Source organism: Taudactylus pleione, unplaced genomic scaffold (assembly GCF_031769625.1).
Source record: "Taudactylus pleione unplaced genomic scaffold, aTauple2 ptg000278l, whole genome shotgun sequence".
Classification (NCBI taxonomy): Eukaryota; Metazoa; Chordata; class Amphibia; order Anura; family Myobatrachidae; genus Taudactylus; species Taudactylus pleione.
Window position 1 is genome coordinate 8610122 of NW_028284680.1, and position 27363 is coordinate 8637484.

At 44.5% G+C, this 27363-nt stretch overlaps 1 protein-coding gene across 6 annotated transcripts in view; it reads left to right on the plus strand.

Annotated features, from left to right (window-relative positions):
• The first annotated feature begins 7457 nt into the window (after window positions 1-7457).
• The window catches only part of LOC148513531 (CMP-N-acetylneuraminate-beta-galactosamide-alpha-2,3-sialyltransferase 4-like), an 89019-nt gene continuing 69113 nt past the window's right edge, over window positions 7458-27363 (plus strand). For 3 of the 6 annotated variants that reach the window (XM_088481878.1, XM_088481883.1, XM_088481879.1), the window contains exon 1: window positions 7458-7477. Coding sequence is in view for 1 of the 6 variants with exons in the window: in XM_088481880.1 (XP_088338006.1) it covers window positions 7549-7551 (3 nt within the window). In the remaining 5 variants the exon portion in view is untranslated. The other 3 variants (XM_088481881.1, XM_088481882.1, XM_088481880.1) reach the window with 3 other exon arrangements.

Below are 27363 nucleotides of genomic sequence, written 5' to 3' on the forward strand. Positions count from 1 at the left end.
TTCTATATAGGTTTTTACATTGTGTCCAATGACATTTTAAAATCATTGTCTCAATGGGTCCTTTTTAAATTGTTTCTAATTTTAATTTACTTAACATTGTATATTAGACTTGTTAGGTAACAGAGTGTGAGCTCCCCTTGGGCAGCGTAGATGTATATAAATTAAGATCTTCTGCGTAATATGTAGGAGCTACATAAAGAAGTATTTTAATTGATTATGCGCCAATTGTGAGTAAGACCAGACTATAGAGTGCCAACTGCTGAATCGCCCAGATGATGCCAAGGGGACTATGACCATGTCTAATGTAGACCTAAGTACTGATGCATAACCGTTGGAGCAATTGTACATCTATAGATGAACTATAACCTGTAAGAAGAGACAGAGGTGCCAGACAAAATGGAGATATAATGTTATACAATAAAGTGCAAAGATAAACACATAGGGGTCTATTCAGCATTGATTTCTTTACATAAAAAATGCGGAAACTTCATTTCCGCATTTTTTATGTAAATTCGCTGTTCAGCAATGGGAAAATGGAGAAGATAACACAATTATCTTCTCCATTAATTCCCATCTCTAAGAGTAGTGCACTGTAGGGATCAGCTATTGATCTCTACAGTGCTTTAACACTTTTTGCAATTCAACAAAGCAAAAAGCGTTAAATTACTTGAAAAATCCTTACTTTATATATAACACCATCTCAGAATGGCGTTATATGAAGAAAATACATAAAATTTCCCAAAAACTGCAGGGACAAAGGAACATTTTCCCATAAGTCCCTGCAGGAACTTTTAATTCCGCCCAGTCTCCATCTCTGGTTTCTGGTGACCGGTAATTCACTCTAGAGCCTGTCAAACCTGCCTAAATTGATTGACATGTGTGTGCAGGCTTTATATTAGCATGTATACATTTATATTTATGTGCTGCTATATTTAAAATGTATAAATAATTGTTAAATATAAAAGCACATAAATATACATGTATACAGACTAATACCCCGTTTACACCGGAGCTAAAACCCAGGTTATTGCAGGGTTAACCCGGGTAGCTCCTTGGTGTAAAAGGGGAGAGGGTTGGATTCACGGGTGGAGTTACCCGGCAATATGACCCAGGTAACTTGCAGGATTTAACACGGGAATAACCCGTGAAACCCTGCAGTGTAAACGGCGTGCTCCGGGTCACGGTGATGTGGATTTTGCCACATGCCTGCCGATTGGCTTCAACGCCGGAAAAGCCGGGTCTCTGCAGACCCGGCTCCGGTGTGAACGGCCCCAACTCAGGAATATCCTGGGTCGGCACCGGGAAAATTCCGGGTCTGATCCCGATTGGAACCGAGGGCCTGATTCAGACCCGTTTGCGAGCGCTAAGCGCTCGCAAGCGGGTCAATGGTGGCCCAGTGTGCATGCGCACGACGGAGCCGGCTCCGTTGTGCGCATGCGCGAGACCCGGATAGCGACGGGCAAACCGTCGCTCCGGGTCTCGTACCAAAGGGGGCGTGCTGTCGATGTTGAGTGACAGCACGCCCCCTTTGGTGGGCGGGCCGGGGGAGTGGCTGCCCAGACGGAGGCCCGATGGTCGCGATGGTCTTGACCATCGCGACCATCATCATGGCCGCTCGCATAAGCTATGCGAGCGGCCAAGAGGTCGCAACAAAAAAAAAAAAGGCCCTGATTCAGAGTGGGCGCTCGTTCAGAGCGTCCGGCTCTGAATCAGACCCCCTGTTCCAACCTCTGGGTCAGACCCAGAATTTCGGTATAAAAGCGGTATTATATAAAGCCTGTGTACACATGTCAATCAATTTGGACAGGCTGTATTTGGACTTCCCCGTCGGCGGTCACCTCAAAGCAGGGCCGGAGACTATTCCGGAGCGCATGACTGAGCATGAGCAGAGGGTATTATTTTCGGAAACCGAATACAATGCCTTCTGTAACATCGCAGGGACAGCGTGTTACCGAAACTGCTGTCCCTGCAGAAAACATTGCTGAATAGCAGCCATAACTTTCAGTAATTGGTGAGGTTGTTGCAACAATAATATGTTACTGAATAGATCCCTCAGTCTTAAAACTTCAATTCCTTCTCCCTTATATAATATTGCCCTATATGATAACTCTGTTAGGCTATAGACACGCTGTCATGGAGTATACTTTACCAGCCTTTTCAGGTTTTACTGTAGATTGTGTCAATAATAATATTTTATGTATAATGTATTTTTATCAATAAGAAACCATTGAACCAGACCGTTCTGAAAACGGAGTAGAAAAAAGTAGAAACTTGCACCTGCGCAGGTATAATAATAATACACGATGGAGTAGCCTTCTTCTATAGTCACTGTGAGGAACACTGCGCAGGTATAATATAATACACGATGAAGAAGCCTTCTTCTATAGTCACTGTGAGGAGCACTGCGCAGGTATAATATAATACACGATGGAGAAGCCTTCTTCTATAGTCACTGTGAGGAGCACTGCGCAGGTATAATATAATACATGATGGAGAAGCCTTCTATAGTCACTGTGAGGAGCACTGCGCAGGTATAATATACACGATGGAGAAGCCTTCTATAGTCACTGTGAGGAGCACTGTGCAGGTATAATATAATACACGATGAAGAAGCCTTCTTCTATAGTCACTGTGAGGAGCACTGCGCAGGTATAATATAATACACGATGGAGAAGCCTTCTATAGTCACTGTGAGGAGCACTGCGCAGGTATAATATAATACACGATGGAGAAGCCTTCTATAGTCACTGTGAGGAGCACTGCGCAGGTATAATATAATACACAATGGAGAAGCCTTCTATAGTCACTGTGAGGAGCACTGCGCAGGTATAATATAATACACGATGGAGAAGCCTTCTATAGTCACTGTGAGGAGCACTGCACAGGTACAATATAATACACGATGGAGAAGCCTTCTTCTATAGTCACTGTGAGGAGCACTGCGCAGGTATAATATAATACACGATGGAGAAGCCTTCTATAGTCACTGTGAGGAGCACTGTGCAGGTATAATATAACACACGATGGAGAAGCCTTCTTCTATAGTCACTGTGAGGAGCACTGCGCAGGTATAATATAATACACGATGGAGAAACCTTCTTCTATAGTCACTGTGAGGAGCACTGCGCAGGTATAATATAATACACGATGGAGAAGCCTTCTATAGTCACTGTGAGGAGCACTGCGCAGGTATAATATACACGATGGAGAAGCCTTCTTCTATAGTCACTGTGAGGAGCACTGTGCAGGTATAATATAATACACAATGGAGAAGCCTTCTATAGGCACTGTGAGGAGCACTGTGCAAGTATAATATAATACACGATGGAGAAGCCTTCTATAGTCACTGTGAGGAGCACTGCACAGGCATAATATAATACACGATGGAGAAGCCTTCTTCTATAGTCACTGTGAGGAGCACTGCGCAGGTATAATATAATACACGATGGAGAAGCCTTCTATAGGCACTGTGAGGAGCACTGCGCAGGTATAATATAATACACGATAGAGAAGCCTTCTATAGTCACTGTGAGGAGCTCTGCGCAGGTATAATATAATACATGATGGAGAAGCCTTCTATAGTCACTGTGAGGAGCACTGCGCAGGTATAATATAATACACGATGGAGAAGCCTTCTATAGTCACTGTGAGGAGCACTGCGCAGGTATAATATAATACACGATGGAGAAGCCTTCTTCTATAGTCACTGTGAGGAGCACTGCGCAGGTATAATATAATACACGATGGAGAAGCCTTCTTCTATAGTCACTGTGAGGAGCACTGCGCAGGTATAATATAATACACGATGGAGAAGCCTTCTTCTATAGTCACTGTGAGGAGCACTGCGCAGGTATAATATAATACACGATGGAGAAGCCTTCTATAGTCACTGTGAGGAGCACTGCGCAGGTATAATATAATACACGATGGAGAAGCCTTCCATAGTCACTGTGAGGAGCACTGCACAGGTATAATATAATACACGATGGAGAAGCCTTCTATAGTCACTGTGAGGAGCACTGCGCAGGTATAATATAATACATGATGGAGAAGCCTTCTATAGTCACTGTGAGGAGCACTGCACAGGTATAATGTAATACACTATGGAGAAGCCTTCTTCTATAGTCACTGTGAGGAGCACTGCGCAGGTATAATATAATACACGATGGAGAAGCCTTCTATAGTCACCGAGAGGAGCACTGCGCAGGTATAATATAATACACGATGGAGAAGCCTTCTATAGTCACTGTGAGGAGCACTGCGCAGATATAATACACGATGGAGAAGCATTCTATAGTCACTGTGAGGAGCACTGTGCAGGTATAATATAATACACGATGGAGAAGCCTTCTATAGTCACTGTGAGGAGCACTGCTCAGGTATAATATAATACACGATGGAGAAGCCTTCTATAGTCACTGTGAGGAGCACTGCGCAGGTATAATATAATACACGATGGAGAAGCCTTCTATAGTCACTGTGAGGAGCACTGCGCAGGTATAATTTAAAACACGATGGAGAAGCCTTCTTCTATAGTCACTGTGAGGAGCACTGCACAGGGATAATATAATACACAATGGAGAAGCCTTCTATAGTCACTGTGAGGAGCACTGCGCAGGTATAATATAATACACGATGGAGAAGCCTTCTATAGTCACTGTGAGGAGCACTGCGCAGGTATAATATAATACACGATGGAGAAGCCTTCTATAGTCACTGTGAGGAGCACTGCGCAGGTATAATTTAATACACGATGGAGAAGCCTTCTATAGTCACTGTGAGGAGCACTGCACAGGGATAATATAATACACAATGGAGAAGCCTTCTATAGTCACTGTGAGGAGCACTGCGCAGGTATAATATAATACACGATGGAGAAGCCTTCTATAGTCACTGTGAGGAGCACTGTGCAGGTATAATATAATACACGATGGAGAAGCCTTCTTCTATAGTCACTGTGAGGAGCACTGTGCAGGTATAATATAATACACGATGGAGAAGCCTTCTTCTATAGTCACTTTGAGTAGCACTGCGCAGGTATAATATAATACACGATGGAGAAGCCTTCTATAGTCACTGTGAGGAGCACTGTGCAGGTATAATATAATACACGATGGAGAAGCCTTCTTCTATAGTCACCGTGAGGAGCACTGCGCAGGTATAATATAATACACGATGGAGAAGCCTTCTATAGTCACTTTGAGTAGCACTGCGCAGGTATAATATAATACACGATGGAGAAGCCTTCTATAGTCACTGTGAGGAGCAACTGCGCAGGTATAATATAATACACGATGGAGAAGCCTTCTTCTATAGTCACTTTGAGGAGCACTGCGCAGGTATAATATAATACACGATGGAGAAGCCTTCTATAGTCACTTTGTTGAGCACTGCGCAGGTATAATATAATACACGATGGAGAAGCCTTCTATAGTCACTGTGAGGAGCACTGCACAGGTATAATATAATACAGGATGGAGAAGCCTTCTATAGTCACTGTGAGGAGCACTGCGCAGGGATAATATAATACACGATGGAGAAGCCTTCTATAGGCACTGTGAGGAGCACTGTGCAGGTATAATATAATACACAATGGAGAAGCCTTCTTCTATAGGCACTGTGAAAGTATAATATAATACACGATGGAGAAGCCTTCTTCTATAGTCACTGTGAGGAGCACTGCGCAGGTATAATATAATACACGATGGAGAAGCCTTCTATAGTCACTGTGAGGAGCACTGCGCAGGTATAATATATTACACGATGGAGAAGCCTTCTATAGTCACTGTGAGGAGCACTGCTCAGGTATAATATAATACACGATGGAGAAGCCTTCTATAGTCACTGTGAGGAGCACTGCTCAGGTATAATATAATACATGATGGAGAAGCCTTCTTCTATAGTCACTGTGAGGAGCACTGCGCAGGTATAATTTAATACACGATGGAGAAGCCTTCTTCTATAGTCACTGTGAGGAGCACTGCACAGGTATAATATAATACACGATGGAGAAGCCTTCTTCTATAGTCACTGTGAGGAGCACTGCGAAGGTATAATATAATACGATGGAGAAGCCTTCTATAGTCACTGTGAGGAGCACTGCGCAGGTATAATATAATACATGATGGAGAAGCCTTCTATAGTCACCGTGAGGAGCACTGCGCAGGTATAATATAATACACGATGGAGAAGCCTTCTTCTATAGTCACTGTGAGGAGCACTGCGCAGGTATAATATAATGCACGGTGGAGAAGCCTTCTATAGTCACTGTGAGGAGCACTGTGCAGGTATAATATAATATACGATGGAGAAGCCTTCTTCTATAGTCACTGTGAGGAGCACTGCGCAGGTATAATATAATACACGATGGAGAAGCCTTCTATAGTCACTGTGAGGAGCACTGCGCAGGTATAATATAATACACGATGGAGAAGCCTTCTATAGTCACTGTGAGGAGCACTGTGCAGGTATAATATAATATACGATGGAGAAGCCTTCTATAGTCACTTTGAGGAGCACTGCTAAAGAAACATTTAAAAAGACAGGATATATGATGGTCTTTTAAAATGTATTTTAAAATATGTCTAAAGAAGAATATCTTCAGATGTGACGGCAATGTCCTACTAAGACTTAATATTGGTGATGGGCTTCACGGTGGGATATTTGCAAGTTGAAACTCCTAAAATAGTTTCACTGACCAGCCAGGGCCAGATTAGCAATGGGGTGGATGGAGCTACAGCCCCAGGCCTCCACATAAAAATAGGCCCTTCATCATGGCAGCACAGTTGACCATAACTCATAAGTATTAAAATTGTATTTCTACAGTATGTATTTATTTGTTATTTTTATGTATTTAATGAGACATTGGGGTTTATAATGTAGGGGGCGTACACACCCACATGGGTCTGATCACACCCACACAGCACTGGTCACACTACCTCCTCTTCTCAGTATAGGCCCTTGCATATTTTCAGGCCCATGTGGCCCTTAAACCAGCCCTGTAGGCTGCCCCTGGCTATACAGAAGGAGGAGGCAGAGTTCCTAGTTAGGTGCCATGGTCAGGAAATGCAGACATGGCTCAGAAACATATAGCAAGTCATGATCAGTGTTACCGGCAGCACGTATCTGGGCATGTCTTTATAACATGACCTTGTCTAGGAGAGCATAAAGGCACATAGGGACACATGGACAGTGTAGATATAATATATTACATATAGTACCCAAAATTACTGTAAAATCAAATTCCAGAAAACCGTGAGGTCCCAAGCATTCCAGATAGTAGATCCCATATATGTATTATACAGTTTTGCAGACCCTCCAACATGACCCGTTCCATTCTCTGCTCCTGCACTTCTCTCTTAATTGGTGATTGCAGCCACCTGTGGTGAAACACCTGTCTCATTACTGCACTCATAAATTAGGTGGGAAGTCCAGGAGCAGAGCGTTTAGTACCTGATGGAAGGGATCATGTTGGAGGGTAGGCAGTTGCTATAAATGGGTTGACAAGAACATGTGTGTGTATTGGGTTCTATACAAAAAAAAAAAAGAATGGTGGGTATCTTCAAATTCCTGTCCTGGAGGCATTGTATTATAATCCCTTTTGCAACTGATCCTGACATATATAATTGTTTATAATTATGTGTCTTTGTTTAGTCGTTTGTTTCTCAGTGTTAGGGAGACTATTTCCAAACTGCAAGCAAAACACCTCTTGTAAGTTGTAACAATGTAAGTGTGTATGTAACAATGTGTTGTGTTTATCAAAACTCTTTCTGTAACGAAGTGAGAAGGTCATTATATATGATAAATGATTTTACTGGTGAGAATCGTTAACGGTGAAAGATGTCAGAATAATATTGACAATACCAGAAATAATCATTTAAATCAAACATTCAGCATGATGAAACTTACTACATAAAAAGGGTCTTATTACATTTTGGACTTGCAGCTATTCTTTTTCATTTTGTTGGTGTCACCTGGTTCTGTTACTGTATATGCATATGTATAAGCCACACCGTGCACAACGCTCATTACAAAATCACCACAATGTTTAACTGAGGCTCCTGCCACAAATATTGTATCCTCTACACTAACGTTAGGCAAGCAGCAACAAAAAGCGAGGCATTTAGCAGTTGTTGATGTTGGACATGATCGGTCACAGTTGCAATCAATGGTTTATATAGCGCACATGGGCAGAAGTAACTCAGGTAGGTTGTGGCTGGTACGTTGAAGAAATTAGCAAAAATAGTACAGTAATTACAATGTACGAACACAATATGCTGTAAACTGTAGAAATGATCAGACTATCTAGTTATCAATAAATTCTGTATTCTACATTCCATTATAATAGATATTCTTGTGAGTGGCTGATATAAGGATGCGCCTGTAATCCCGGGATCCTGTACAGTATTGTTCTCTTATTCTTTTTGTACAGACAGCATAGCGTTCTCTTATATCCCCTTATACAGACAGCATAGCGTTCTCTTATATCCCCTTATACAGACAGCACAGCGTTCTCTTATATCCCCTTATACAGACAGCACAGCGTTCTCTTATATCCCCTTATACTGACAGCACAGCGTTCTCTTATATCCCCTTATAGAGAGTGTTGCATTCCCGTCTTATAAGAGACCCCTAGCGACGGCGCTCCGTCGCTAGCTGGGTCTCGCGCATGCACACGATGGAGCCGGCTCCATCGTGCGCATGCTCTGTGGGGACCATCGACCCGGTTGCGAGCGCATCGGCGCTTGCGACCGGGTCTGAATGAGACCCTATGTGTATAATGAGTGTTAGTGCTGCTGCTAGGAGTGGTCACTGTACTAGCAATCATTATACACATAGCAGCAGTACTAACACTCATACACATAGTACAGTGACCTCTCCAAGCAGCAGCGCTATGTGTATAATGAGTGTTAGTACAGTGACCACTCCTAGCAGCAGCGCTATGTGTATAATGAGTGTTAGTACAGTGACCACTCCTAGCAGCAGCGCTATGTGTATAATGAGTGTTAGTACAGTGACCACTCCTAGCAGCAGCACTATGTGTATAATGAGTGTTAGTATAGTGACCACTCCTAGCAGCAGCGCTATGTGTATAATGAGTGTTAGTACAGCACTATGTGTATAATGAGCGTTAGTACAGTGACCTCTCCTAGCAGCAGCGCTATGTGTATAATGAGTGTTAGCACAGTGACCTCTCCTAGCAGCAGCGCTATGTGTATAATGAGCGTTAGTACAGTGACCACTCCTAGCAGCAGCACTATGTGTATAATGAGCATTAGTACAGTGACCACGCCTAGCAGCAGCGCTATGTGTATAATGAGTGTTAGTACAGTGACCACTCCTAGCAGCAGCGCTATGTATATAATAAGTGTTAGCACAGTGACCTCTCCTAGCAGCAGCGCTATGTGTATAATGAGCGTTAGTACAGCACTAAGTGTATAATGAGCATTAGTACAGTGACCACTCCTAGCAGCAGCACTATGTGTATAATGAGTGTTAGTACAGTCCCCACTCCTAGCAGCAGCGCTATGTGTATAATGAGTGTTAGTACAGTCCCCACTCCTAGCAGCAGCGCTATGTGTATAATGAGCGTTAGTACAGTCCCCACTCCTAGCAGCAGCGCTATGTGTATAATGAGCGTTAGTACAGTCCCCACTCCTAGCAGCAGCGCTATGTGTATAATGAGTGTTAGTACAGTCCCCACTCCTAGCAGCAGCGCTATGTGTATAATGAGTGTTAGTACAGTCCCCACCCCTAGCAGCAGCGCTATGTGTATAATGAGCGTTAGTACAGTCCCCACCCCTAGCAGCAGCGCTATGTGTATAATGAGCGTTACTACAGTCCCCACTCCTAGCAGCAGCGCTATGTGTATAATGAGCGTTAGTACAGTCCCCACTCCTAGCAGCAGCACTATGTGTATAAAGAGTGTTAGTATAGAGACCACTCCTAGCAGCAGCGCTATGTATATAATGAGTGTTAGCACAGTGACCTCTCCTAGCAGCAGCGCTATGTATATAATGAGTGTTAGCACAGTGACCTCTCCTAGCAGCAGCGCTATGTGTATAATAAGCGTTAGTACAGCACTAAGTGTATAATGAGCATTAGTACAGTGACCACTCCTAGCAGCAGCGCTATGTGTATAATGAGCATTAGTACAGTGACCACTCCTAGCAGCAGCGCTATGTGTATAATGAGTGTTAGTACAGTGACCTCTCCTAGCAGCAGCGCTATGTATATAATGAGTTAGTACAGTGACCACTCCTAGCAGCAGCGCTATGTGTATAATGAGTGTTAGTACAGTGACCACTCCTAGCAGCAGCACTATGTGTATAATGAGTGTTAGTACAGTGACCACTCCTAGCAGCAGCGCTATGTGTATAATGAGCGTTAGTACAGTCCCCACTCCTAGCAGCAGCGCTATGTGTATAATGAGCGTTTGTACAGTCCCCACTCCTAGCAGCAGCGCTATGTGTATAATGAGTGTTAGTGCAGTGACCACTCCTAGCAGCAGCGCTATGTGTATAATGAGTGTTAGTGCAGTGACCACTCCTAGCAGCAGCGCTATGTGTATAATGAGTGTTAGTATAGAGACCACTCCTAGCAGCAGCGCTATGTGTATAATGAGTGTTAGTATAGAGACCACTCCTAGCAGCAGCACTATGTGTATAATGAGTGTTAGTACAGCACTATGTGTATAATGAGTGTTAGTACAGCACTATGTGTATAATGAGTGTTAGTACAGCACTATGTGTATAATGAGTGTTAGTAGTGACCACTCCTAGCAGCAGCACTATGTGTATAATGAGTGTTAGCACAGTGACCACTCCTAGCAGCAGCGCTATGTATATAATGAGTGTTAGTACAGTGACCACTCCTAGCAGCAGCGCTGTGACCTCTCCTAGCAGCAGCGCTATGTGTATGAGTGTTACTACAGTGACCACTCCTAGCAGCAGCGCTATGTGTATAATGAGTGTTAGCACAGTGACCACTCCTAGCAGCAGCGCTATGTGTATAATGAGTGTTAGTACAGTGACCTCTCCTAGCAGCAGCGCTATGTATGTAATGAGCGTTAGTACAGTGACCACTCCTAGCAGCAGCGCTGTGACCTCTCCTAGCAGCAGCGCTATGTGTATAATGAGTGTTAGTACAGCGCTATGTGTATAATGAGTGTTAGTACAGTGACCTCTCCTAGCAGCAGCACTATGTATGTAATGAGTGTTAGTACAGTGACCACTCCTAGCAGCAGCACTATGTGTATAATGAGCGTTAGTACAGTGACCTCTCCTAGCAGCAGCGCTATGTGTATAATGAGTGTTCGTACAGTGACCACTCCTATCAGCAGCGCTTTGTGTATAATGAGCGTTAGTACAGTGACCACTCCTAGCAGCAGCGCTATGTGTATAATGAGTGTTAGTACAGCACTATGTGTATAATGAGTGTTAGTACAGTGACCACTCCTAGCAGCAGCACTATGTGTATAATCAGTGTTAGTACAATGACCACTCATAGCAGCAGCGCTATGTGTATAATGAGTGTTAGTACAGTGACCACTCCTAGCAGCAGCGTTATGTATATAATGAGTGTTAGTACAGTGACCACTCCTAGCAGCAGCGCTATGTGTATAATGAGTGTTAGTACAGTGACCAATCCTAGCAGCAGCGCTATGTGTATAATGAGTGTTAGTACAGTGACCACTCCTAGCAGCAGCGTTATGTATATAATGAGTGTTAGTACAGTGACCACTCCTAGCAGCAGCGCTATGTGTATAATGAGTGTTAGTACAGTGACCAATCCTAGCAGCAGCACTATGTGAATAATGAGTGTTAGTACAGTGACCTCTCCTAGCAGCAGCGCTATGTGTATAATGAGTGTTAGTACAGTGACCTCTCCTAGCAGCAGCGCTATGTGTATAATGAGCGTTAGTACAGCGCTATATGTATAATGAGTGTTAGTACAGTGACCTCTCCTAGCAGCAGCGCTATGTGTATAATGAGCGTTAGTACAGCGCTATATGTATAATGAGTGTTAGTACAGTGACCTCTCCTAGCAGCAGCGCTATGTGTATAATGAGCGTTAGTACAGCGCTATATGTATAATGAGTGTTAGTACAGTGACCTCTCCTAGCAGCAGCGCTATGTGTATAATGAGCGTTAGTACAGCGCTATATGTATAATGAGTGTTAGTACAGTGACCTCTCCTAGCAGCAGCGCTATGTGTATAATGAGCGTTAGTACAGTGACCTCTCCTAGCAGCAGCGCTATGTGTATAATGAGTGTTAGTACAGTGACCACTCCTAGCAGCAGCGCTATGTGTATAATGAGTGTTAGTACAGCGCTATGTGTATAATGAGTGTTAGTACAGTGACCTCTCCTAGCAGCAGCGCTATGTGTATAATGAGCGTTAGTACAGTGACCTCTCCTAGCAGCAGCGCTATGTGTATAATGAGTGTTAGTACAGTGACCACTCCTAGCAGCAGCGCTATGTGTATAATGAGTGTTAGTACAGCGCTATGTGTATAATGAGTGTTAGTACAGTGACCTCTCCTAGCAGCAGCACTATGTGTATAATGAGCGTTAGTACAGTGACCTCTCCTAGCAGCAGCGCTATGTGTATAATGAGTGTTAGTACAGTGACGACTCCTAGCAGCAGCGCTATGTGTATAATGAGTGTTAGTACAGTGACCTCTCCTAGCAGCAGCACTATGTGTATAATGAGTGTTAGTAAAGTGACCACTCCTAGCAGCAGCACTATGTGTATAATGAGTGTTAGCACAGTGACCACTCCTAAGCCCTCATTTATTAATAATCGCTATTGCAGTATGATCTGGGCATGCCAGTACCGCCCATGATCACACTGCAATATGTGATCATAGCGCACATATCTATCTTCCGGGAACATTCAGGGACACTGGCTCCGAAAAGTCGCCCATCCTGCAATGTCCCCGGAGCGCTACCGGGGCTGCTGCACATGCGCAGTCCTGGTGACTGCATATGCACGGCCGTCATTGCCGGGGAGGGTTCCGGATAAACCCTCCGCCGGCTAATTATGTATGGTGTAGCCCACAGGCTACAGCGGCTAACACCATCGTTAGATGGCGTTAGCTGCGATGGCCAGTATTCTAATTGCATCGTATTCCGAATGTTGGTAAATTTGGCAGCATCACACCCCCCATAGAAATTTATGGGGGGATGCGGCTACCTGCCGGAATGTAGAGATCGCAGCAGGTATGAGAGCGGTATGCTGCGGTCCCGCTTTCATACATCCGGGGGATCCTAAATATTTGTGGTTAACCCTGAACGGGTGTTTTCGGGGATTATACTTCAAATATACAATGATAAATGGGTTCTCCTGGGACCAGGCACTGGGGAAAATGTTTGATACTAACGTTACAGCACTTTACGGTAAGATACGTGTTTAAAAGTTAAGTAGAGAACGCAGCCTGTAACATTTATACTTCATGCATTTGTCAGGCGGATAGGAAAGTGGAAATTCCCATCAGTGTCATAGGTCATCTGTTTGTCAAGGCTACAGGCATGCCTACAAAGTTCAAACTCATTTCCTTCTATTGTTTTTCATTACAGTGATGTCTGGTTCTTCCAGTCTTTTCATGTTTAACCTGTGTGCAGACATATATGACAGCAGGGCACTGACAGTGGTAGTTCTTGGGATAAATTTACTAAGATGGGAGTTCTATTAAGAAGTGATGTTGCCCATAGCAACCAAACAGATTCTACTTCTTATTCATCTAGCACCTTCTAGAAGATTATATACACATTTTTCCTTTCTTGCACTTTTAGCACTTCCATTGTTTGTTTAATATATATATGTATTATTTTCACCTCCCTACATCCAGCAGCAGCTGCTCTTATCTATCCTACACCTTTTTACACTTCACCTTTCCTTACTGGAGTGATGCCCTGGGGTGGCTCAGCTGGGTTGGTTTGGGGGTGTCCTGCGCTCTGGATTTCAACATCAGTATGTTAGAGACCTACCCTCAGAGGTTACCTGGGCGCGGTGGGTAGGTCTATAACCATGGCCATGATTATACCAAAACCTCTTTTTTTATTTGCAAAATTCTATTGCAAAATGTGTTATTATATATAATGAGTAATGTTGGAGTTGTGCATCTGTAATTCTTTTTTGTATGTTTGCAACAATAGTCTCCACAGGTAGCATCTCCCATTATATATATTTTCAGGGTGTGCAGTCTAGGGCCCCCTTTCCACACCTTCTAGAAGATACCTGGAATCTGATTAGTTGCTGTGGGCAACCTCACTTCTTAACAGAACTCTCATCTTAGTAAATTTACCCCCTTGTGTGAATAACTTATCTCCTGCGTAGACCAGCAATTTCTTAGCTTCTATGCTTTTACATTATGTTTTGAATTCTATCAAAAGTTAATTTGCGTACCATACAAAGGGAGGAGATGTATCAAAGCTTGGAGACTGGTAACGTGGAGAGCGATAAAATACCGACCAATCAGCTTCTGTCATTTTTCAAACACAGCCTGTAATGTGACAGTTTGGTTGGTACTTTATCTGTCTCCAAGCTTTGATAAATCTCTCCTATTGTGGGCGCATACAGCCGTGATTGCAACGCAAACACATGCGCACTTTTTACATGCTCACTTTCTGGACAAGCATATGAGCGACTATGGGACAAAATAAAGATGAACAAGATGGTGAAAACACCCCATTAAAGACCCGCCTATGTTACTATAGTATCACCTATTTTATTTTCCCCCCTTTCATGTATAAACTATGTCAAGGATGTTTGGGGAATAGGCGTATCTATAATGCATGCAGGGTGTGCAAAGCACAGGAACCCCTGGGGGGCTACACCCTACACCATACTTGCCAACTCTCCCTCATTGTCAGGGAGACTCCCTGAAATATTAGCAATCTCCCTGAAGAGTCTAGCAATCTACCTCATTTCATCCTTACCCCCATTATGAAGCTGTTCTATTAAAAAACAGATATATACATTCAAATGGGATCATTAGTGTCATTTCCTTGCATTGGTTATTTTAAGGCACAATGATCCCTATGAATTTCTGCAAAGTATTAGTGTGTTTTCATCAACAAACAGATCTTACTAACTGCTTTTGGGCTGGTTACATTTGGACGTAAGTCAGGTTTAGGACACGCCTCTCAGATTTATCAGTACACGCCCATCACATGTATGACACGCCTCTCAGATTTATCAGTACACGCCCACTGTAACACGCGCTCATAGGTGCTGCTTTCACAATCTCCCTGAAATGCTTTTTCAAAAGTAGGCAAGTATGCCCTGCACCCATTGTTTTATTTGCTTCCTATCCACCGCATTCACAAATGTCCAACACTGGCGCCATGTTTCAGAAGACTGTGTCAGAGATGTGCGCTGGCATCAGGGTTTTTTCCTAACCATACAGTTAGTTGGTTTTTTTTTAACAGTATGGTGCGTTACATATTAGTGGTCTTTGTGGCTGCTTCCACCTCTTAATACTGCCAAGGTACACAGAATACCCTTACTGTATTTCAACCATGCTTGTCTGCCCCTTCCCTCCCTGTGTCTGTCTGTCGTAAGCTGTGCCCAACTCTACATGTGTCAGTAACAACTCTTCCGCAAATTATTTGTCGCCTATGCGCACTACAGAAAACAGCAGTTTACGTAAAAATGCACTGCTTACATCCATGTCTATATCAGGCACATAATGTCAATCAGCCACATTACATAATAATAATTACATTATTTGTAAACAGGCTCTCACCTTTAGGTGAAAACATCCCAATCAATAAAGTTAGGATTTGCAATCCTTTGTGTAAATCCTTTACTGTGAAAAAATCTAATTACTTTTATAGTTACATTATTATTGTTTACTTGTATGGTTCCACAAGGGTACCATAGCGCCTTACAAAGTACATGAACAAAACAAAGTATGAACAAAACAAGAAAAAGTGAGTTACAGTACAAAACAATGCAGGACATGGACAATGTTTATAAACATTGTTACAGTACATAGGGGGAGGGGCCCTAGATTGCACACCCTAAGCACAATGTGAGGTGCTACTTGCTGAGACTTATAGTGCTACAAGTAGAAAAAGAGACAGATACAAGTGCACACTCTAACTATGCTGAACCTAATAATAATACTGCTAAATTGCATCCGAGAGGTGCATAATGATGGCCATATTTATGGGCCTGCCCACTGCATCCAGGTGACCTCTATCAGGCAGGTCCCTAACCCTTGAAGATGGGCGGTAGAACTGCGCTCTCGTTGACCAGGGGGTGGTGTGTTGCGGTTTCGGAGTACTGCACCTTTGTGTGGGAGTACCTTTCCCGCACTGAAAACATTTGGGGGTAGGGGGGGTAAGGTGCGCTCTTCCTGCTAGTAGTGGTGATGGTGATGACTTGTGTGTGTTTGTGAGTGGTGCTAATTGGAATGTTTCTTCTGGTGGTGGTGGTGTTTTGGGAGTGAGAAGGAGGGTGTGATTGGGTATGGAGTGTAGTTTGGAGTAATGTGAAAAGGGGAATGAAATAGGATCAAAATGAGGCCAGCGAGACACAGTAATTTGGGGCAAAATCTTTTATTGAGTAGTCACAATGCTGCTCTGTTGAGATCCCGGGCAGGTGGATGGGGTTCAGTGATGAGTGATGATGAGACTGGGGAGGTAGGTGGACCCTTTTAGGGGGCTCCTTCCCGTGCGGTTCAGTGACCTTGCACGTCACCCCTGCTGGACCTATGGTCGACAGTCCAGGAAGTCTCGGGGGGTGGGGGGATTTGCAGAGTGGGTTGGAACACCTGTGCGGCGTCCCGCATGTTGGTCTGAGTCTTGACAGTACTTACCTACCAGTAGGTTTTTTGTTATGGTGATGTAGGTCGACGTTGCGGCCGTTGCAGATAGGTTGTAAGCTGCAGGTTTGTTGGTGAGCTGGATCAGCATGTTGCTGCAGGTGCACGGATGCAGCTGAAGTTGGCTCTTGGTCGTGCCGCTGGTGGTGCGGAGCCAAAGGTGTGGATGGGTGAGCCGCTGGGAGGCTGGGTTGCAGCGTGTGTGCTGGGACCACCCCTAGGGGGTGGTCTGCCCGGGATACTGGTTCAAAAAAAGCCAGGGAGGAGGGGGGATGTGGAAAGTGTGACCGGGATGGAGCTGGTCACTGGCGATGTTGGCTGGGCGGACTTGTGGCCGGATGTGCGGGGTGCTCTTATCACTGACAGTCCCTTGTGGAAATGGGGATCGACGGTGGAGACAACCCTGGCCAGGAGTGAGTTGCTGAGCATGCCTGTGAGCAGGGGGGGAGAGGGGGTGGAGCTGGTCACTGGAGGTGTGAGTGGTGCAGACCAGCAGGCGGGTGGGCTGAGAGCTTTCTGCACTGGTGGTCCCTGGTGGGGATGGGGATCTTTAGTGGAGGTCAGCCTGGATCGGTGTCGGGTTTGATGTGAGGGTCCCCAACGCGTTTCGGCACAGGTGCCTTCTTCAAGGAGGTGTGAGAGGATCAATGCTTATGAGGTTCTTATGTAGGGCACTTCCGTGGGGCGGGGGTGTGGTCAGGTGACTCATGGGGCCAATGGTGTGTTTGAAAGGTAATGTGGTGCAGGTGTGTGCAGGGACTTGCTGAATGGTGATGCGGTGCAGGTGTGCAGGAACTAGCTGGAGTGATAACTGTAATCATATTAGCCAATGGTGTGTTTGATAGGTAATGCGGTGCAGGTGTGTGCAGGGACTTGCTGATTGGTGATGCGGTGCAGGTGTGTGCAGGGACTAGCTGGAGTGATAAGTGTAATCATATTAGGCCAATGGTGTGTTTGATCCCTAGTGTAGTGTTAGGTCCCTAAAACTACTATGGAACAAATACAGGGCACGGGACCCCCAAGGCCAACCCAGCAGAACCGCCCCATGGCATCACACTAGTGTGAGATTTAAAGTGAGGGGTAAAGAATAATAAAGAAAGCCTATGTATTAAGTCCTACATAAGTAGGAGGTTATAATAAAAAGTGTATAAAGTGTTACAGTACATCTTTGGGGGCATTATTAGACAACATATTAAAATATAACTTTTATGTATGTTAAACTGATCTTAACAACAAACAAAGTACAACACATAAAATAGTATCAAACGATGATACAGCGAAAATATGAATAATAAATCGTATGGTAGTACTGAGTGTTAATACTCGGTAGTATAGGCAGCAGTCATGTTCAAGTAAATAGGCAACTCTCTGTCTATGTTCCGTAAAAAGAAAAATATATAGTACCTGGTAATTGCTTACATAGTTACCTAGTATAGTCTTCTAATATACCAAATTGTAGTCTGTTTAGCACTCACTACTTCTTACCTCCAACATATAATTACATATACAGTTTTTCAAATTATAGTGGTATCATCCAGTAATGGTACAGCAGCATTGAGGCCAGATTGGAGTGGAGAGAGGTGGGAGACAGGGAGGCTAGATAAGATGTTTCAGTAGTCCAGTCTAGAGATGACCACAGTGGCAAACGCAGGATTACTAGAGGGGGGTTTCCAAATGCTTGATTTTAGAGTGAGTGTGGCCAGTCATTGAAGAGGGTAGAATTAGCACTTAACCAGCTTTAATATGCGTCATACAAAGTATATTTTGTGTCATAATTCCAGCATATAGAGGACCAGCGATCACAATAAGCCATTTAATGCAGCAGTAGGGCCATCTTGCCTGAGCTGAATGGTTTTATTTTAGATGTGGGCACCATTCCAGAGCATTGGAGCAAGTCCGGGAGTCTGGGGGAACAGCAGAAGAGCCTAGCACTGCCCTGGACATATATGTACATATTGGGCTCTATAGCAGCACATCCCTAAAAGTGAATGTTTTCCAGATCTCCTAGTTGGTGCACAGGTTATTTATTACTGGCTGATACATGTTAAAAGTTGCACAGGTGTTACTAATTATTTCATTTGTGATACTGAGAAGAACATGCAGCACTAGTAAAATTCTATTATATTACTATTTCTATTGTTGTCATGGTGTGGGCTGGGGAGGGGGGTTTCCAGGCAGACTGAAACCTCCCCCCTGCGTTTGTCTATGTAGCAGTGAGTGGATAAGGATCTTACTTGCCTCCAGGGTGAGACAGTTTCTGATCCGGGAGATATCTCTGATGAAAACAATAGGACTTAGAAACGTACTGAATGTATGGTTTAAAGGTGAGGGATGAGTCAAGAATAACTCCCAAGAGTGTGCACTTGCAGGCTATGGGGCCCATTTATTAAGGATCGCATTTTGCAATGCGATCAGGGCATGCAGTATCGCCCTTGATCGCATTGCAAAATGCGATCATACCGGCCGAATGTATGACCCGGCACATGCAGGGAGACGGGCTCCGAAAAGAGCCCGTCCCTGCAATGTGGCCGGAGCGCATTCCGGGCTACTGCGCATGCGCAGTCCCGAGGACTGCACATGAGCGGCGCCCATTGCCGGCGGAGGGATGTGGAAGATCCCTCCGCCGGCTGAAATGCGGTGAGTGCCCATAGGACACAGCGGCTAACGCTTCGCATTCCCGATATTGATACATTTGGCAGCATCGCATCCCCCATAGAAACCTATGGGGGAGGCGGCTGCCGGTGGCAATGGAGGGATCGCAGCAGGTATCAGAGTTACCTGCTGCGGTCCCTCCTTCATACATTCGGGGGATACTTAGTATTTGAGGTAAACCCCCGAAAACAGGTGTTTTCGGGGAATTTACCTCAAATGCACGTTGATAAATGGGCCCCTAGAGGAGATGGTGGTGCTGTCAATAGATAATGACATTTTGGGATATGAGGTTATTCAGGAGGGTGGGAAGATTATAAACTCTGTTTAACATCTAGAAGGAAATGGCAGAGAGACAATTGGAGATACGAGTGAGGAGAGAGGGCGAGAGGTCAGGGGAGGAGAGGTAAATCTGAGTGTCATCAGCATAGAGATGATATTGGAGGCCAAAAGAGATGATGAGCTCAGCTAAAGAGGATATATAGAGGGAGAATAGGAGAGGTTCAAGAACATAACCTTGGAGGACACCTACTGGTAGAGGAAGTAGGTGAAAAGTGGAGTCATGAGAGGAAATGGAGAAAGATTGGGGAGAGAGGTAGGAGGACAGACAGGAGAGGGCAGTATCAAGCTGATCAAGGGGATTAAGGATTTGCAGGAGGAGAGGGTGGTCCAGAGTATCAAAAGCAGCAGAGAGCTCAAGGAGAATGAGCAGAGAGTTGTGGCCCTTAGATTTGGCAACAAGGAGGTCATTGCTGACTTTAATAAGGGCAGTTTCTGTGGAGAGGACAAAAAACAGACTAAAATGTGTCTAGGGAGTGTGAGGAAAGAAAGGTGGTGTGGATGTTGTAGACAATCTGGTGAAGGAGTTTGGAGGCAAATGGGAAGAGAGAGATGGGGGCGGTAGATGGAGAGTGTGTTGGGGTAAAGGGTAGGTTTTTTTTTTTTTTTTTTTAAGAATGGGGAAGACCAGGGCATACTTCAATGCAATGGGGGCATAAGACCATAACAAGCTCCGATGCATCTCGAATAAAAAGAGACTTATATAGTGCTCTCTGTATGAGACACACTCGCCATGGATAAATGTCATCTATAGGCTCACCTACAATTCGCAAGAGATTTTACTACACAACTTTTATATAGAGATGATCCATCAGGAGTGATCTCCTGTGTATTATTCACCACCTCTAATGGTCCAGCAGCCCCTGGAAATATCGGCGGCATCCATATAATCGTGTTACAATTATGACTTAACCCTTGTGCTGGAGATATGCCCGGCCCTTGGAAGAGAGTGATTAGGTATACCAATCACGTTCCTCAGAATCTGTATCAATTATTTACTTCTTTAGTTATGAAAGTAATACATAGTGTAACACTGTTTCTCATTCCAAACTCTACAAATCCCACTCTCATGCCGCTGACACTACTTTGTTCCTGAGGAAGTGACTCCCATGAAACGCGTAGAAAATGGGATTTATGTCCCTTAGCAGTTGTTAGTGAGAAGGACGTTCTACAACATGAGGTACACAGGAGACTACGTAGAACGCCTGGGCTATTGAGGCTGTGCTTTTACTTTGTCTCACATGGTATTTGTATCACTAGTCTGTGTATTAATTTATTTCCATAATTGATAAAGTATTAAACTGATACAGACTGTAGGGAATATAATTCATATGCCTTATAAAGGGTGAGGATCTTTCCTGTACCAGAGTTACATCATCTTGGTCACACAGATAACCACACTGGGATTTAGATGCCGCCATTATTCCCGCTGGCGACTGTGTGTTTGTAAACAGTGTAGGGCAGACCGCTCTCACTGTGGTCTGCCCTACACTTGTGGGGCAGGGGGACTAGCGGGGTAGTCCACCCCTTGGCTGCTGGTGACACTGCCGGGCAGCACCCCCCCCTTTGGTCAGCACCCCTGGCGAGTGCCATCATGGCCAATGGGTAGATACGTTCTTGGTTATACATTGATAAATGGGCCCCTACATCTAGCAACTCTCTCGCCGGAATCGCGGAGGTACCTTACTAATTTTCTGGTAGCTTCCTCCACCCTCACTGTCCACCAGATGATATTTAGATTAGGATTCACATATAAAATTATTGATACTGTTATTGTCATATGTGGTGATGTAGCTGTGATTTCTATTACATTAAATGCAATATTATGTTATTATTATTATTATCGTTTATATGGCGCCACAAGTGTTCCGCAGCGCCTTACAAAGTACATAAACAAATAGGTTGATTAACAGTGACTTACAGTACAATACAATACAATACAGGACAAGGATAATATACATTGCTACATTCGCGACCATAACACCCAGATAAGCAACAATGCAAAGCAGCCAAGTGTTAGGTGCCCTAGTGGGGAGTAAGAAGTAGATGAAGGTAGAGTAAGGAGAAGCACATGAGGGTAGAGGGCCCTGCTCATAGGAGCTTACATTCTAAAGGGGAGGGACAGACAAACAAGGGTGACACAGATGGGGTAGACAGGGAGGAAGGGGTATGTAGCAGGGAGTTAATGGGCTCTATTTATTAACATTATTTTTACTAAAATAAAGTGAAAAAGGGTGTTTTCACACCCTTTTCACATTATTTTAGTTTCACCTGTAGTTATTACAGGGCAATTGGAGTAGAATTAGTAAAATTCTACTCCAACCCCCAGTATCACTTATTTTTAGTAAAGCAGATCGCATTTCCCATAATTGTAATGGGAAATGTGATCCGACCATAGTTACTAAAAATAAATTGTAAAAAATACCGGGGGAAGCCCTGTGATAATAACGCCACCTGGAGGTGGCGTTATCCAGGGTCTCCCCCGGTTACCGGGCTCCCACTCTGCTCTAACGGGGAGAGCAAAGGCGGGAGCCGGTACCAGTAATCAGCTGTGTGGTCTAAGCAGACCGCAAGCTGATTACTGTAAAAAAAAGAAAAAAAAAATTAAACATTTTTTTTTTTTTTTACTTACCTGAATCCAGGGACCGGTGATCGGGCCTCCGGTGATGGCTCCTCTCCGGTCAGCTGGTCTCCCATAGTACACTGGGGCCCGGTCATCAGGTGATCGGGCCCCAGTGCAGTATGGGAGATCACCTGATCGGGAAGCCCGGAGAAGATCACCGGAGGCCAGGAGGTGCAGGTAAGTGTAATGAAGGGAGAGGGGGGGTCGCGGGGGTCCGCGATCGCGGGGGCGGGGCTTAGCGCCGGGGGGCGGGGCTTAGCGTCGGTGGGGGGGTAGTAGCGGTGGTCGGTCGGCGCATGTGCGGGCTCTTAGTCGCGGTATTTTTTCCGCAGGGACAGAGCTTTATCGCAAGCTCTGTCCATGCAAGGGATTTATAGTAAATCCCTGTGATATTGCCTGAATTCGCAATGCGAATTCACTCGGTAATATCACACTACAATCCGCATTCAATATGCGGATTGTAGTAAATAGAGCCCTATCACACATAACTGGCCTTCTCTGACCATTGCACACATTGGGCTCTATTTATCAACATTATTTTTACTAAAATAATGTGAAAAATGCTGTTTTGTGTTTTCACACCCTTTTCACATTATTTTAGTATCACCTATAGTTACTATAGGGCAATTGGAGTAGAATTCGTAAAATTCTACTCCAACCCCTAAGTATCACTTATTTTTAGTAATCAGATCGCATTTCCCAGAACTGTAATGGAAAATGTGATCCGACCATAGTTACTAAAAATAAATGTGAAAAAATATCGGGGAAAGCCCTGTGATAATAACGCCACCTGAGGGTGGCGTTATCCAGGGTCTCCCCCGGTTACCGGACTCCTGCACTGCTCTAACGGGGAGAGCAGAGTCGGTCCCAGTAATCGGCTGTGTGGTCTAAACAGACCGCAAGCTGATTACAGTAAAAAAAAAAAAATTACTTACCGGACTCGAGGGACCGGTGATCGGGCCTCCGGTGATGACTCCCCTCCGGTCACCTGGTCTCCCACAGTGCACTGCTGCCCGGTCATCAGGTGATCGGGCCCCAGTGCAGTATGGGAGATCACCTGACCGGAGGAATGGAGAACATCACCGGAGGCCTGGAGCATGCAGGTAAGTGTAAGTAAGGGAGAGGGGGGGGGGAAGGGGGTCCGTGATCACAGGGGCGGGGCTTAGTGCCGGGGGCGGGGCTTAGCGCCGGGGTGGTAGCACCGACGACTGGTCGGCGCATGTGCGGGCACTTAATCACGGTATTTTTTGCGAAAATACCGTGATAAGGCTCCGAAGGGGATTTGCAGGGACAGAGCTTTATCGCAAGCTCTGTCCCTGCAAGGGATTTGTTGTAAATTCCTGTGATATTGCCTGAATTCGCAATGCGAATTCACTCGGTAATATCACACTACAATCTGCATTCAATATGCGGATTGTAGTAAATAGAGCCCATTGAGTGATGTATAGAACAAGACCTCCTGTACCTCCAGCCCCCACCCTCATTACTGCAGCCAGAAAGGTGAGAGGTATGTGAGGGGAGGAGACTGTACAGCTGATCAGGGAGCTGTGCCTGTGTGTCTACAGTCTACAGGAGGTAATGAGGGACAATGAGAGGATGGGCTGTACTGGTGAGTGCTATTCTGATTTGTATCAATATAAATGCTGCTGGGATTATGTGTGTGTTTATTCTAATGTCGTCATGTATCACAGCTAATGGTTAAATTATTGGTAAAGGGGGACAAAAAGCCCCCGGCAAAATTCAGTTACACCTGACAGAGACTGACAACAGGGGACACCTTGTTGCTGTATTAACCAAAGTTGCTGCAGATTAATATACAAACCTTCATTCAGATCTTAGCTGTATACTGTAAAGTTTAGTTACAATAGTGTGAGAAATACAGTGTTGCCTTTACAAGTGCTATGGAAAAGGTGTGGGGCAGTGTCAGAATATAGTACGACTGGTAGGTGGAAGCTGAACGGGGTCCTAGATCTCCCCTCATAAATCTCAGATTGATATTGGGGCTGGGGGTTTGCGGTTTATCAACTAGGGTTTGAAGTATGAGTATTGCTGGATAAAAGAAAACACCTAAGGGTATATTTACTAAAGGATGTTTTTAATCGATTTGAATCAATTTAAAATCGATAAAAATCGATCATTGATGTTGTATTTCTGGGACTAAGGGCCGGATTCAATTAGACCCGAAAAGCTGAAATTGGCAAATAAGTTTCGCCTATTGTCGCTTTTCGCCTGTTTGCGTCTTATCTTCAAATTCAATCCTGGGACCAAATCGCCTAAGTGGAAACTCAATGCACTTAAACAGATGAAAAAGTTTCTCCAATGAATGGCAGGCTTTAAAAAATAAAAAAAAAAGTGCAAAACCTCTATTTCGGGGTGCAAATGTGGGGAATTGATTTAGATTCCCCCCCACGCCCCCCCCCCCACCCCCCCCAAAAGGAATAATCAGTGCAAAAAAAAAAAACACCTTAGCACACCACATTTCTGGGGCTAAAAAAAGAAAAAAGTGGGGGACAAGGATATAAAGTAGCAAAATAGTATTGGGGGCAGTATGGATGGGACATGTGTTTTTATCATTGCAGGTGCATGCAGCAGGTGGATTTTTAAAATTTTTTTAAAAGTGCACTTTAGAGACAGAAAAATATGCTAGCACCCATTTTTCAAGTACCCCAAATTTGACTGGAGTATTTATTTTCACCAAAAAATACAGCTTTATATCATTCTTCACCACTTTTACAAATATGCGTCTAGAAATCTTTTACCACAAATTAAGGACACAAAGTACGTTTATTAGGGCTAATAGTACACATCTGTAATCATTTCCAGTGTCAGAGCATCTTATTTTGGTTTACAGACTGATTACCCCAATCTATTCAGTACTTTCCGCCTGTTATGCATTCGCCTATTTGCGTTTGCCTGTTCTGTAATTGAATAGGGCGAATCACAGGGACGTGCATGTCGCTAATTCACATCTCAAACAGGCGGAAGGTACAATAGGCAAAAAGTTTAACTTTTCGCGTATAATTGAATACAGGGCCTGATTCAGAGCCGCTCGCTCTGAATCAGGGCCGGGCTAATTTTTTTGTTTTGAACGGCCTCCTGGCCTGGATGGTCAAGACCATCCCGACCATCAGGCTTGCGACGAGACCCTTGTGGTAGGGTCTCGTTGCCGCAAGCCCCAGAGAGATTTCGGCTCAAACAGAGCCGAAATCTCTCCCACTGACATCACTCGTGATGTCAGTGGGGCCTGCCCCAGACGGAGGCGTTCACATGGGAATGCCTCCGTTTGGGCAGCCACTCCCCCGGCCCGCCCACCACAGGGGGCGTGCTGTCACTCAACATCGACAGCACGCCCCGTTTGTTGCGAGACCCGGAGTGACGGAGTGCCCGACGCTATCCGGGTCTCGCGCATGCGCACGACGGAGCCGGCTCCGTCGTGCGCATGCGCACTGGCCCACCATCGACCCGGTTGCAAGCGACCGGCGCTTGCGACCGGATCTGAATCAGGCCCAAGGGCCAAATGTAGTAAATAGGGTGAGATTAGAAAATGTGAGAGTTTAGCAGTAACCTCTAACACTTTTTAAACTCTGCCAATGTAAGAGTCCTAGAACATGGAAACTCGCATGTCTTTTAGACTCAAACTCTCACGATTATTTAACCCTCATCCAGTTGGTTTCCCATTTTGAAAATACAACTCGACCAATATAATATAATAGTGTGAGAGCTTAATGCTAAACGATCACATTTTCTAAACTCTCACCCTATTACATTTGGCCCTAAATCACACATTTACTAACAGACAATTTTTAATTTCATTTTTTTTAAGTGTTAATAAATGTCTGATTTAGCTCCAAAAAGATAACATCGATGTTGATTTCATTGATTTTTAAATCGATCAAAATCAACCTTAAGTGAATATACCCCCTACTGTGGTCTACTGAAAATGTGAATGTACAGCCATGGTCAAAAGTTTTGAGAATGGCACAAGTTTTGTTTTTCAAGTTTGTTGCGTCAGTGCTTTTAGACCTTTTGGTCATATGTTACTATGGTATACTGAAGTAACATTACAAGCAATTCATAAGTGTCAAAAGCTATTGACCATTACATTGTTTATGCAAAGAGTCAATATTTGCAGGGTTGACCCTTCTTTTTCAATACATCTGCAATTCACCCTGGCATGCTGTCACTCAACTTCTGGGCCACATACTGACTAATGGCTGCCCATTCTTGCCTACTCAATGCTTGGAGTTTGTCAGAATTTGTGGGTTTTTGCTTGTCCACCCGCCTCTTGAGGATTGACCACAAGTTCTCAATGGGATTAAGGTCTGGGGAGTTTCCTGGCCATGGACCCAAAATCTCAATGTTTTGTTCCCCGAGCCACTTAGTTATCACTTTTGCCTTATGGAAAGGTGCTCCATCATTCTGGAAAAGGCATTGTTCCTCACCAAACTGTTCTTGGATGTTTGGGAGAAGTTACTCTTGGAGGATGTTATGGTACTAGGGCCGTAGCTAGGGTAGTATGGCCGGTGCCATCGCACAAGGTACCACAGGGCAGGGGGCGCTGTTTGGACCTGTCAAATTTCTGTTTATTATCATTCTCACTTGTAGTTTCCTCTTATTTCATCCACAGCATCTCCTGGCCTCTCCTATCTCTTCCCTGGCCCTTCCCCGTGAAGCTATGGCCCTTTTTGGGTGTATTATGTCCCTTTGAAAAATGAGGGGGGTGCCAATGCTCTTTCTGGCACAGAGCACCAAAAAGTCTAGTTATGGCTCTGTATGGTACCATTCTTTATTCATGGCTGTGTTCCTTGGCAAAATTGTGAGTGAGCCCACTCCCTTGGCTGAGAAGCAACCCCACACATCAATGGTCTCCAGGATGCTTTACTGTTGGCATGACACAGGACTGATGGTAGTGCTCACC